This window comes from Carettochelys insculpta, chromosome 18 (assembly GCF_033958435.1).
Source record: "Carettochelys insculpta isolate YL-2023 chromosome 18, ASM3395843v1, whole genome shotgun sequence".
NCBI lineage: Eukaryota > Metazoa > Chordata > Testudines > Carettochelyidae > Carettochelys > Carettochelys insculpta.
Window position 1 is genome coordinate 31,734,217 of NC_134154.1, and position 14,617 is coordinate 31,748,833.

General features: G+C 43.5%; 1 protein-coding gene across 1 annotated transcript in view; it reads right to left on the reverse strand.

The window, feature by feature from the left end:
- Window positions 1-14,617, reverse strand: part of PITPNB (phosphatidylinositol transfer protein beta) — an 84,489-nt gene that overhangs the window by 13,588 nt on the left and 56,284 nt on the right. The window contains exon 9 of the mRNA XM_075012475.1: window positions 838-948. Coding sequence (XP_074868576.1) covers window positions 838-948 — 111 coding nt within the window. The remainder of the gene's footprint in view (window positions 1-837; window positions 949-14,617) is intronic.

Consider the following 14,617-nt stretch of genomic DNA (forward strand, 5'->3'; position numbering starts at 1 on the left):
ACAAATTACACAAAACAGCTCTCATACAGGAGCTATCATTTTCTGTTTCTTCACAGGAGAGACGCATGATGATGAACACACCCATTGAATTTGGAAACCCTAAATTGTTCACATTATTCAGATCAGAGGGATGAATAGTCCATGTGGACATGCTAGTCATAACCCTACTATGTTTACAGTAACATAACTTAAGCAACTATGGCCCACAGGCAGAAAGCTATAGATCTCTAAGCATGCTTCGTGCCCGGAATTCACTCAGAGCAGCTTTGGGTAATAAGAGGCAGTAAACAGTGTAAACTCTGACAAAACTAGTGGTGCAGCCTTAAACTAGGTCATTGGTAGATTTTACGTCTTGCTTTGTAATCTCTAACCCTGTAATAATTGTAAAATTTAATGCTACAGACAAGCAAGAATTAGTGGCAACTAAAAAATAAGACATTCACAAGATTTTGGTGCACAAACTGCTGGAAAAGCACCAACACACTCATGTTTTATGTAAATAGTTTTTTGTTTTTTAAACTAGACAGAACAATTGATGCGAGGGACAATCCTAAGCATTATATGCATTTAGACTCCAATCTTGCAAAAATGTGCACACATGCTTAATTCTACTATCATAAGTATTTCTGCTAAAATCAACATGCCTACACCCAGCAGTCAAGGTAAGCCATATGCAGTTGCAGGTTTGGAATCTTAGAAGTCAAGGGTTTGATTTGCAGAGGAAGAGAATGGATCAGTATCTTCACTAACATTTCATTTTAACAGAAGATGCAGTTTCTGATTTTTCATTTCTATGTTGTTAAAAACGCCACAGAGTATTTAATGAGAAGCTCTTACCTTTTGGATAAAGTTTTCTACTTTGTTCTGTAGTCCCCACCATTTAAATTTGATAGTCACCAACTTATAAGCACACATTTTAGGACAGTCTTCATCAGCTGCTAGCTCTTTCTGTTTGTAGAGAATAGGAAGAAAAAATTCTCTTCTTCATTTAATGAAAGTGTTTGAATAAAGACTTGTTAGCACGGAAAAGTATACATGTGAATAATAAACAAGGACTTCAGGTGTTTAGGATTATTATTGCAAATCACCATTTTAAGGCTTAGCTAATGGTTGTAGAGCTCTGTGAACATGCAGTATACAAGGATTAATAAGCATGTCAGGTTAAAAGCCACATTTGAAAAAATACCTTACCTTAGTTACCCCAATTACAAACATGTATTATAATTAAATCTAAAATAATTTAAAATTACATTTCCTTGTCCTGATTTATGCTAAGGTTACTTTTTGACTATTCCAACTTGGACAATGAAAATAAACTACTGTGGTGGCTTTTGTTTGGGTTGAAGTCAATGGCAAATATTTTGTCATTTCGGGTTCTTTAGTACAGGTTGAACATCTCTAGCCCAGCATTCCTGGGACCTGACTGGTGCTGAACCATGGGAGATCAATATTGTCTAGCAGCATTTCCAACACTTCCACTGCTTACTGGGCCCTTAGACATTTAGGAGTAAATTACAGCACAAAACACGGAAAGCCAGCATAGGTGACTGTAAACAAATTATGTGACCATGGAAGGTTTGGTCACACCCATGAGAAATTGTCATCTGGCTAACTAAAATCATGCTGGATTATGGATGTTGCCAGACAAGAGTGTGCTGGATTAGATAGGTTCCACCTGGAGTATAACACCACACTACAAAGGAGTATTTGTTCAAACTTATTTTCAGTTCAGTGGAAGTGATTCATGTAAAATGTTTTAGTAGCAGCTTATTTTTCACAAATTTGACCAGACAATGTCCCATTAAATGTTAGCTCCCATTTGACATGTGGACCACCACATTTATACTTGAAACCCAAGTTAGTTTCTCCAAATTTCATAATACAAAAATCCATTAAAAACAGCATACAACTCACAAACCAAGGCAGTTTAGCAGTAGATTTGTTAAAATACCATTATCTCGCACCTATTATACCTACACTATGCAGTACAGACAAGTAAGTGTTATACCCTTCTATTTCTCCTGGGAAACAGTACTAGTCAGTGTCTCATTTCTTAGTATACTTTGCATATGTTTGTTTGCACTCAGTTAACTGAAGGTACAAATGTGAACACTCATACTCCTAGCTGCAGGAGTAAGTCAGGCAGGGTCCCCCATTCTCCTCAATGGTCAGCAGTACTGACAGGTGGCTATCGGACTCACTGAGACATCATCTCATAGGAATGGCAGAAATAGGTTCAGACACAGGGCTGGGGGAAAGTGGGGCCCTCCAAGGGACTGAACTGAGAGGAGAATGACGAGCTCCCCACCATCACCTGACCTTCCTGCAGTAAGAGATGCAACCATTGGGAGTTGGTAGGAAGTGAGAGCAGCTGGACAGAGGCAGTATGTCTCCTAAAGATCTCCACTACAAATGCACGAGCTGAGTATTCTGTTAAAATCACTTAAGTGAAAAGCTCAGATTCGGTGGAACAGAGTGTTGTTTGACCATTTGTGGAGGTTCCTATAGCCCTGGAGAACCCTTCTGCAGATCAAGGATTCTCGTACTCGGCTTACCTGCTCTCACTGAGGATTCTGGACTAGAAAAAAATGAAGATTTGAAACTAAGTTCTTCCTAAGCAATGAGAGGACAAAAATTAGAACATTTCAGAAGGTACTAAATAAACCTCCACTTGTTAAAGAGCCGTAACAAAAAGAGTTTGGTTAATTAGCCTACTCTTTCAAAATAAAAATATGCTCCGACAAGAAATCAGTAGTGGGTTGGTTGGCAAAAAACAAGCGTGAGAGAAACTGTCCAATAACCAATCACTGACAGGCTAATATTGTGACTTCACAGCATCTGCCTCCTGTAACACTAGTTACATCAAAACATAAGCAAGCTAGTGGTGGTAATGAATAGGGCAACTGATTTTTTTCTTAACACACACTCAGGTAATTATGTATTTTTTTAAAACAACAAAAAGTGGTGTTTGAGTTGTTCTGTGACCAGGTAAATAATAAATTCTGCTTTCAGCTGTAGGAGTGCAACACTACATTGACTTACAAAAGATTAAATTTTAGCCTGTAAATACCACGAGGAAAGGGAGGTACATGCTACTTAAAAGAAAGAAAGAAATAAGGAAAGACCTCCTTAGATACTGAAGCAAAGCAATTTGTGATGTTTTACCTTCCAGCGGTTCATTAAGTAGTGACAGTATTTCACTGTATCATAAAATACCAGTTACTTAACAAGGCCCGATTAGCAGACAGAGCACAAGCTTTCTTTTACATGGGATTAGTCTACATGTGGGTCTTCTTTCCACTTGCCTAACAATGAAACCTTGGAATTTATATGGCTGACAACAATTCTCTGGTGAAACAAAGTCAGTTAAACAGTTGAAGTAACAGGAGACTAGTATTACACAGGGCTTGAGATTTCAAAAGAGTCACTCTTCTACTGCAGTCTTTGAGTTTCAATCATGTTTGACAAATACTGTTTATGCTTTAATTAAAATACAATCATATTGCAGTTTAAAACTATATGGCTACTACCCAGGGGCCAGGTGTGTTCATTGCCACAATGGGCTACTATGGTACTGACTGACTATAAGCCTTAAGAGGCAACAGGCTGGAAGGCTAGAAAGATAATTCCCTCCTCACACAAGAGATGGCCTCTCCATATTAAGAATAAGATGCTTTAATGGAGAGGCTCTCTCTGCTGTCTACACTGTCATGCTTAAAAATACCAGAGTGATTGGGGAGAGGGGAAAAAAAAAAATCCACCAGTACTCTTCACATTGCCCTCCTAATCCCAGAAAAATCAGTCAACCTCAAACGAAGGGGTGGTAATGTAGTTGAAGCCGCTCGGCTGGATATGCCTGTGATTCCAAACCCAAAGCACTCAGCTTTCTCAAGAGTGAATAAAAGCGTGAGACTGCCCTGTATCTTGCCTCCTCATTCTGCTCACAGAGCCTGCAGTTACTGGAGGAACAGCAGAAACCAACCAATATGCCTCTTACCATCAGACAAGTTATGGTGAATTCTTTAAGGCCTGCAACACTCAGATTTGTGGCCTCAGAGATTATTTCAGATCTCTGCAAAATGAGTTGAAAAGATGGTTATTTACTATCAGACTTCTGCTCTTCAGTGCCAGTAACAAAGACCACTAGACAGTGTGTTAAACTACACTGAAGCCAGGTTTAAAACACAGGACCTAGGTTAGAACATAAGAATGGCCATACTGGGTCAGACCAAAGGTCCAGCCAGCCCAGTAGCCTGTCTGCTGAGAATGGCCACTGCCAGGTGCTGGGGGGGGGGGGCGGGGGGACGACACCCAAAGACAACAATCAATCTATGTGTCTCCTGCCATCCATCTCCATCCTCTGACAATTAGAGGCCAGGGACACCATTCCTACCCTTGGCTAATAGCCTTTTATGGACCTAACCTCCATGAATCTATCTAGCTCTTTCTTAAATTCTGTGAGAGTTCTAGCCTTCACAGTCTCCTCTGGCAAGGAGTTCCAGAGGTTAACTATGCGCTGAGTGAAGAAGAACTTTCTTTTATTAGTTTTACACCTGCTACCCATTAATTTCATTTGGTGACCTCTAGTTCTTGTATTATGGGCGCAAGTAAATAACTTCTCCTTATTCACCCTCCCCACCTGTCATAATTTTATATACTTCTATTATGCCCCCCCTCAGCCTCCTCTTTTCTAAACTGAAAAGTCCCCATCTTTTTAGCTTCTCTTCATATGGGACCTGTTCCAAGCTCATAATCATTCTAGTTGCCCTTTTCTGAACCTTTTCCAGTGTCAGGATATTTTTTTAGGTGAGGAGACCACATCTGTACACAGTATTCAAGATGTGGGTGTACCATAGATTTAGATAGGGACAGTAGGATATTCCTTGTCTTATTTTCTATCCCCTTTTTTTAGTAATACCTAACATTCTATTTGCCTTTTTGACTGCCTCTGCACACTGCGTGGATGTTTCAAGATCTCTTTCCTGATTAGTTATAGGTTACAACATGTTTTTCAAAGTCACTGTGCAAGATGAGTTTTAAGATGGCTTCACGTAAAAGCCCATTGTACCAGGAGCTTAATTCTTTAGAGAGTTTCACGAGGAAAGAGGTTTCTAACTGCAGCACCCAGAGTGGATCGATTTGAAATCAAGCTACCAAAAAAAAGCTAAGACTGACTGCATTAGTGTGCTGTCAATTTTGGAATAAGCTCCATTGAACTCACTTGCACTTCAGTGTCTTGAGGAAAAAAGTGAAGGATGGCGTTCCCTTGGAAAAACTGCATTATGCTGGGCATGTGATGTTCCAAAGAGGCATGTATTATGTAAAATAAGTAGAGTTGTCAAGCAATTAAAAAGAAATCAATCACAATCAATTGCGAGGCACCTGGGTTTCCCCCGGCCTCAGACAGGGTCCCTGCAGCTGCGGGGCTGCCCACAGCCAGGGATCCCGCAGCTGTGGGGCTCTGTGCCCTGTCCAGGGTTCCCATGCCTACAGGGCTGCCAGCAGGGCTCCGTGCCCCAACTGTCTCCCAGGTGTAGGATTGCCAGGGTCCCTGTGGCTGGGGCTGCCAACTGGTGCATGGAGCCCCAGCAGCCCCAGGGCTGAGCAACAGCCAGGGCGTGGCACCCAACCAGCAGCTCCAGCCCTGGGGATGGAGAAACCCCAGTAGCCTTGGTGTTGGGACCCAGCCAGGGTGCAGATCCTCACTGGCAGCTCCACCCCTGGGGACCTGTCTGGAAGACTCAGCAGCCCCAGGGCTGGGAGTTAGCTGGGCACAGAGCACTTTAAAGTAGGGCTGTCTACTCACACTGTTAGGGCCTGTGATTCATGTGCATGAATTTTTTTTTTTTTTTTTTTTTAACATATTACATCTGTCCTGCATTAATCACAGGAGTTAACATGCACTGACAGCCATAAATGTAAGATACGAAAATGACAATTGCAACTCTATAGGTTTCATGTAAAATGCAGCCTTCTGTATTGCATACTTGACAGACAGAATCTAAATCTAGTTAATTAAACAAGAACTGAGGATTAGCTAAACTAAACTTTTTTTTTCCTCCTGGCAACATCCAACACAGCAAACAGTTTGGGAATTTGCGTGTCAAATCACACTTATACTGAAGACAGAGCCTTGAAGAACAAGGCATTGCAAAGTGCATTATTTAAGTTACTAAGCAACTGATCCTCAGCCATATCCAAATCTTCATCCAAATCATTTTCTCCCAATAAGCAGTTTTCCTCATGATGTTTTATCCTTGCATCTGTATCTTGCATCATCTTTTTCCACTTACAGCTGACATGTTTTCCCTTTTTCACCCAGTGAGCAAATTTCTTCAAAATATTTCCACTTAGGTTTTTCTCTCATGCCCAGAAGCCACCACACTTTTTCTGTGGCATAAATGTGGGGGAATACAGGAAGCTGTGTGTGTGCTGAATAAGGTCTTCCCTTTTTCTTTTCAGTCCACTGCATTGTTCCTTTCTATGCTGCTTTCATGCTTTCCTCTATATTGCCTTAAAGACAAACAGTCAATATCTTAACTCCTCTACTGTACTTAGGCAAAGTCCACCAACAGATAAGCACTGAACAAAAACAGCCCTATTCAGCTTGTGTCTGTCTTTGCACATTACTTTTTAGTCTGCTGAGTACACCTTAATTTCAAAACAATTTAGTGTTCTTTACCTGCAATTTATAAGTTTTAGAAGCACTTTTCAAACTCTCAAATCCAGCACAAATACATAGCTCTAAGAATTACTTTTTAGTTTACACAACACAAATTACAGACCCTCAAACAATCACATGAAAAACAATTAGTGGAGGTATCTTTGATACAATACAGTCTTTGAAGAGATTTAACAGAAATGCTATTAGCAAGGCAGAAGAATCATTAATTCAGAATAATCCTGAAAAATGTGAATATCAAAAAATTGAATGGTGACAAGTATCAGAGGTAGCTGAGTTAGTCTGTCTCTTCAAAAACAAAAAAAGAAGTCCTGCGGCACGTTATAGACTAAAGGATATCTTGGAGCATAAGCTTTCATGGACAAAGACCCACTTCATCAGATGCATGAGTGGGGGGTGGGGGTGGTTTCAGAGGAGGATTTAAAGGGGGCTCTCAGTAAAGGGGAGGGCCAGAACTGAAATGGTCTATTCAATCAGGGTGGAAACAGCCCATTATCAGCAGTTAATGTTGGAGTTGTGATCATCAAGAGAGGAGAAAACAAGTCAGTGAATGGGGGGGCGGGTGTGATGTTCACAACTCCACATTAACTGCTGATAATGGGCTATTTCCACCCTGACTGAGTAGACCTTGTCAGCTCTGGCTCTCCCCTTTACTGAGACTCCCTCTTTAAATCCTCCTCAGAACCCTCCCCCCCAACTCATGCATCTGATGAAGCAGATCTTTGCCCATGGAAGCTTATGCTCCAAAATAGCTTAGTCTATAAGTATCGGAGGGGTAGCCGTGTTAGTCTGGATCTGTAACAGCAACGAAGGGTCCTGTAGCACCTTATAGACTAACAGAAAAGTTTTGAGCATGAGCTTTCATGAGCACAGACTCACTTCATCAGATGCTGGTCTTGGAAATCTGCAGGGCCAGGTATAAATAAGCCAGAGCAAGGGTGGGGATAACAAGGTTAGCTCAGTCAGCAAGGGTGAGTCTTAGTACCAGCAGTTGATCTGGAGGTGTGAACACCAAGGGAATGGAAGCTGCCTGAGCTAACCTTGTTATCCCCACCCTTGCTCTGGCTTATTTATACCTGGCCCTCCAGATTTCCAAGACCAGCATCTGATGAAGTGAGTCTGTGGTCACGAAAGCTCATGCTCAGAACTTTTCTGTTAGTCTATAAGGTGCCACAGGACTTCTTGTTGTTTCTTAAAAATTGAACAGAATATTTTATTAGGCTATTTCTCACTACTAAACAGTTTCAAGTGATTCCAGGGTACTTAATATAGGTTTTACTTTTGTTTGATACTTTACATTTCATATGTTGCAATTTAAATGTAATCCAAGAGGCTAAAACAGGTTTTTAAATTTAACAATGCGTATTAAGTTACCCTATGGTATGCAGAAGAGGCCTATGGGAAAGTAATGTGTATTTGTTTTACACAAGTAAACAAAAAGTTGTGTGTTTGGCTAGATTAGCAAGCAGTCCATATAGGAATAACCTTCATTTCTTTTATCGATAGCAAATACAACAGTAGGACTTCTTAAAGGTGGAATGCCAAGCGAGGCTAAAATTAAATTTCTGAAACTAATGTTCTTCTTAATGTGACAGTTTGTCATTCATACAGATGGCAAAACATTTTCTAGATATTAAAATATACAGGACACACTAAAGCTAAATTATGTGCATGTATTTACTATCCTAATTTCTCACAAGAATTCTGGCATCAATAAATTGTGTGGAAATAAATGTATCCAGAATAGATTTATATGTTCTGTTTACAAACAGAAGACTTAAAATGCAATGTGTTCTTTATGTGGTAAAACTACATTTGCTGTTACGGAAGTATGAGAAATCATTCAGATGAGACTGGAGAAGGAGGGTGAAATATTTATTTCTCCCAATTTGATCAAGGGGAAGTGTTAGAAGTCCTGCTATCAGAATAAACAGAGCTCCATGACATGTTAACATCTAACAAATATACCAGGGCACCTGCTTCTGTGGGTTGCAGCTCACTTTGTCAGATACATGAAGTGAAAGAATCATATGAAGTGAGCTGAAGCCCACAAAAGCTTATGCCCTAATAAATTTATTAGCCTGTAAGGAGCTTTTGCGGAAACAGATTTAACATGTATCAGAGGGGTAGCAGTGTTAATCTGTATCTGTGACCTCATCATCTCTGGCCTCTCTCGATTGGTAACTCACTTCTTTCCATGAGCCTGTATATTTAGACCTGCCTCTGGAATCTCCACTACATGCATCTGACAAAGTGGGTTTTTTGCCCACGAAAGCTTATGCTCTGAACATTTTGCTGGTCTATAAGGTGCCACAAGACTTAAACATGGCTACCTGTCAAACTGATCAGAATAGGACAAATTCCATCTGACTAGATCACTGCTAAACATTCAGGATGTATAATGGAATGTATGAGAGTCTGATATGGCATCACCTGCCCCACACCTAGGAGTGAACTCTCTCTTAGTAGTAGTAGTAGTAGTAGTAGTAGGCATCCTTCAGTCTGCATAGACTATGGATCGCGCCCTTTAAAGTTTCAATTGAGGACTTCATTTACAGCGTCTGTTGTGACTATAAAGACCCACACGAGAGTGACAGTCCTTGATGCATCTCTTGCAGATGTAGTGGGTGTCTGGCAAGTCGTTATTGTGCTTTGTGCGCGCTTGCTTCTCCTCTGCTAGCTGTCTAAGGACAGAGTGACCAACACTGCCGTCCTCGAGCAAGCTGGAATCCCAACCATGCACACCCTCCTCAGGCAGCGTCGACTCCGCTGGCTTGGCCATGTCCACAGGATGAACGATGGAAGGATTCCAAAAGACATCCTGTATGGTGAGCTAGCCTCTGGCAAAAGACCTCCCGGATGCCCCCACTTGCGTTACAAAGATGTCTGCAAGAGAGACCTCAGAGAGGTAGACATCGAGCTGGACAACTGGGAAGAACTAGCAGACGACCGCAGCAGATGGAGGCAGGGGTTACACAAGGGCCTTCAGAAGGGCGAGTTGAAGATCAGACAGACCTCTCTCAAGCTTTGTCTAAACCAGAGTGTTGTGTTGACAAAACCCAGGGAGCATCTAGATTCTGCAGGCATTCTGTTGACAGTAAATTGGCAGAAAGGAGCACTTTTGACAACAGTCTTATCCTGCTCCCCATGAGGCATAATGTCTCTGTTGACAGATCTATTGAAAAAGCTGGTCTGGACATTCAAGGGTGCCCTCTGCCAAAAGACAGGGCTTCCAGGACACCAGGAGCCCTGCTATGGTGGGTCTGGTTGGCCGTTTTGTCAAGAGCACAGCTGGGCAGTCTGGCCACTGTCTGCTGACAGAGCAGATCACTCCTGACCTCCGCTTGGGAGTCTGGCTCCAAGCCGTCAACAGATTTGTCAGAAGAGATCTTCCAACAAAAACTTCTGTCAACAAATCACTGTAATCTAGACATAGCCTTAGAAATGACCAGGGTTAACGTGTGCCTTTGTTTAGAGACCTGCACTTTGGGGGAAAAAACCAGGAATTTAAAATGCAAATGAGCATAGCTGAGACATTACAAAGCTGTGGATAATCAGAAGGAAGACCATGGTCATTCAGCTCCAGGTGCAAGTCTGCTCTTAAAACACAGAGGCAGAGGCAATTTGGAAGTCCTGGAAAAGCATGCGTCTGGAAGAACTCTGAGGTTATTGATCACTTATGTAGTCAGTCAGACCCTCTTCCTCCCCATCTCACAATGCTTAGTGCTAGATGTAGTGCGTGGCTCAAGCAAGTTGCCCCCCACTTCACCCCAATCCCCCAAAGACATCACACAGGGCAGGATGCCCCCACCTTCTTAGCAAGGGAGGAAGCAAAAAAGTCAGCCAGTTCAGGTGCCCAAATCTCAGAGATAAGTATATATGCTAACAGTTCCTCCCCACCCTGGGATAACAGCTCTCTCTTGCTGCCTGCTAGTACACTTATCCCTGCAGCTCAAGGGGTAGAGATCTATTACAGAACTAACTGCAGTGTGCATGCTTTAGGGCATGTTTACAATACCCACCAGATCGATGGGCAGTAGTCCATCCAGTGGGTCAATTTATCATGTCTAGTATAGATGCAGTGAAACAACTACTAAGCACTAGCCTGTTGACTCCTGTACTCCACCAGAGTAAGTGGCATAGGAGGAATTGATAGCAGTATCAGCTGTTGACCTGTCGCAGTAAGTAAATCTAACTACATCAATTGCTGCTATGTTATTCACATACCTGAAGTTGCTTACTTTCTGACAGCCTGTGGTTACAGACTAGGACCCGAGATACAACCTTTAATTACATGATCACATACAACTTTTCCAGAGTACAGCCTCAACATGCACAGATTGGATGAATAAAGCACAAGAATTAAGGTTGTATAAGCAACTGTAAATCTGACATTAGTTAACTTCCAAGTGTTTGACTTTGCAACCTAAGTCACATTCCTTTAATGTCTCTTTTGTATGTAATATAAATACTCTGGTTATACAAGTTATTCTTTAATATTCACTGAAGATCTGCAAACCAGTTCCCTTCTGTACTAGAAGGGATGGAACTTTTGATGGAAAATATAACATGGGTGACCATTCTGAAGACAGAAAACATGGTATTCATGTAATGGAACTATTGTGACTCTTGTGTATACCTACATAACCACAGTAAAAAACTTATTTTAAACCATGTTTTCTTTTAGAGAGAAGTGAGTGAGGCAATAGCTTTTATTGGACCAGCTCCTGATGGTGAGAGAGAGAAGCTTCCAAGAAATGCACAATTCATTTCTAGTTCTGGGGAAGGTACTTAGGCTTTGTCCACAGTACAACCTATGTTGGCATAATTTATGTCACTCAAGGGTGTGAAAAAAATCCCAGAGTGACATAAGTTACATCACTAAGTACTTGTATGCACAAAGAGAAGTTACTCACCTGTGTAGTAACGATGGTTCTTCGAGATGTGTCCCCGTGGGTGCTCCACAGTAGGTGTCGGGCTCGCCCCAGCGCCGCAGCTCGGAAAATTTTCAGCAGTCTCCGTCGGGTCGCGCATGGGCCGATGCGCGTCAGCTCTTCACGCGCTTACGGTCACGTGCACGATCCAGTCCCCGCCAGTTCCTGATCAACCGCTCCAGACGCCCCTGAAAAAAACACACAAACAGAGCTCCAAAGTGGGGAGGAACGGGTGGGTAGTGGAGCACCCATGGGGACACATCTCAAAGAACCATCGTTACTACACAGGTGAGTAACTTCTCTTTCTTCTTCGAGTGGTCCCCGTGGGTGCTCCACAGTAGGTGACTACCCAGCAGTAACCCCCCCCCCCCCCCCCCCCAAAGGAGGTGGGTACCCGATTTATGCGCAGCTTGCTCGTGAAAGGACTGCTGTCGACAGGCGTGTATCCTCATCAAGCATCCTGTGCATGGCATAGTGCTTGGTGAAGGTGTCATAGGAAGACCATGTCGCCGCTCTGCAGATATGTCTCAGCGCGATGCCTTTGAAGAAGGCCGTTGACGCCGCCATCGCCCTAGTAGAGTGGGCTCTTGGCGGAACTGGCAGAGGAGTCTTGCAAATCTCGTAACACAGTCTTATGCAAGACACAATGTGATTTGAAATCCTCTGTGAAGATAGTGCTTCTCCTTTTGACCTGGATGCAATGGACACCAGGAGTCTGTCCGTTTTCCGGAAAGGTTTAGTTCTATCGATGTAGAAGGCCAGTGCCCTTCTTACATCAAGTAAGTGCAACCGTGCCTCTTCATTTGAGTTGCGAGGCTTAGGATAGAAAGAGGGCAGCACTATTGGTTCGTTGATATGAAAGTCTGAAGAGAGCTTCGGAACGAAGGCTGGGTGTAATTGTAAGACCACCGCTTCTTTTGAGAAGATCGTGCAGGGTGGTGTAGACGTTATGGCCGCGAGTTCGCTCACTCTGCGAGCTGACGTGATTGCCAGGAGGAAAGTCGTTTTAATAGTAAGTAGTCGAAGGGGGACCGTAGCCAATGGTTCAAAGGGCGGTCCCGAGAGGGTGTGTAGAACTAGGTCTAAACTCCATGACGGCAGTATTGGTTTCTGAGCGGGGTACAGATTCACCAACCCCTTTAGGAAACACGAGACAACAGGATGGGCAAATGTGGTTGATCCATCCTCTTCATGCCGAAACGCTGATATAGCTGCCAGATGCACCTTTATAGAGGATAGCGAAAGTCCGTTTTGTTTGAGATGTAGCAAATAATCCAGAATCGTAGGTATGGTGGCGTCCTGTGGTATTAGTTGCCTGGAGGAACACCATTCGGAAAAACGCAACCATTTGTGCTGGTAAGTCTTTCTGGTGGAAGTTCTCTGACTACATTCAAGGACTTGTTGTACTCCCTCTGAGCATGTAGTCTCTAAGGCGCTTAGCCATGGATTAGCCATGCTTGTAGCCGAAGTCTCTTCAGGTGTGGGTGCAGTATTGACCCCCCAAGCCTGAGTGAGAATGTCCAGTACTGCTGGTAGGGGAAATGGCCGATGTTGAGCCATGCGCAAGAGCAATGGGAACCACTGTTGCCGGTCCCAGGTTGGGACTATGAGTATCATGCGTGCTTTCTCCCTTCTGGCCTTCTCCAAGACCTTGTGTATAAGTGTCATGGGAGGGAACTCAAAGTAGAGGGCCCTTCCATGGGATCATGAAGGTGTCCCCCAAAGACTCCTGTCCCATGCCCGCTCTGGAGCAGTACTGGGGACATTTCTTGTTTTCTCGGGTGGCGAACAAGTCAATTTGGGGAAAACCCCATCTGCGGAACACCTGGTGAAGTAGGTCTGAACGGATCTGCCACTCATGAGTGGGCGCAAAGTGTCTGCTGAGTTGGTCCACCTTGACGTTGTGGACCCCTGGTAGGTATGAAGCCTTTATGATTCTATTGTTGGCGATGCACCAATTCCAGAGTCGGACTGCCTCCGCACAAAGCGTACAAGACCTGGCTCCCCCCTGTCGGTTTATATAAAACATGGTGGTGGTGGTGGTCAGTACTCACGCCGACTATTTTTCCGCGCAGATAATTGTGAAAATGCCTGCACGCATTGAACACTGCCCTGAGCTCTAATATGTTTATGTGCAGTGTCTTCTCTGCGGGGGACCATAATCTTTGAGTGGTTTTGTTGTCCATGTGAGCCCCCCATCCCATATGGGAGGCATCTGTTGTAATGAACACAGTAATTTGCGGTTGGCAGAAGGGCACCCCTGTTAGGAGATTCTTGGGGTTTCCCCACCATGTTAGCGAGCTTCGTGCCTCTGTTGTAAGTGACACCCTCTTGTGGACGGTGTGGATTGAGGGTTTGTATACGGTTGCCAACCAATGCTGCAATCCTCGCATATGCAGCCTGGCGTTTTGCACCACAAATGTGGTGGTTGCCATATGCCCCAACAGTTGTAAGCACGTGAGACTGGAACAGTGGGGCTGTACGTTAGTAGTTGTACGAGAGATTCGATGGCACGAAAACGAGCCTCGGGTAAATACACCCTTGACGTGACTGAGTCTATCCGAGCCCCTATAAAAACTCTATATTTTGCGTGGGGTCGGTCTTTGACTTTGAGAAATTGATGATGAGGCCCAGTGTGGTGATGTGTATCATCCGTAATACCTCCGCCCGGGAAGTTCCCTTTAGCAGGCAATTGTCCAGGTACGGGAAAATGAAAACTCCCTATCTGTGCAGGTATGCTGACACCACCGCTAAGGTCTTGGTGAAGACTCTGGGTGCTGAAGAGAGTCCGAATGGGAGGACTCTGTACTGGAAATGATCTGTGCCCACAAGGAACCGGAGGAAACGCCTGTGGGCTGGATGAATTGCGATACGAAAATATGCATCCTGTAAGTTGAGGGCTGCAAACCAATCGCCATGGTCTAGTGCCGTGATTATTGAAGCCATCGTAGTCATTTTGAAGCGCTGCTTGCGTAGGTACTAGTTCAGTGCGCGTAGATCC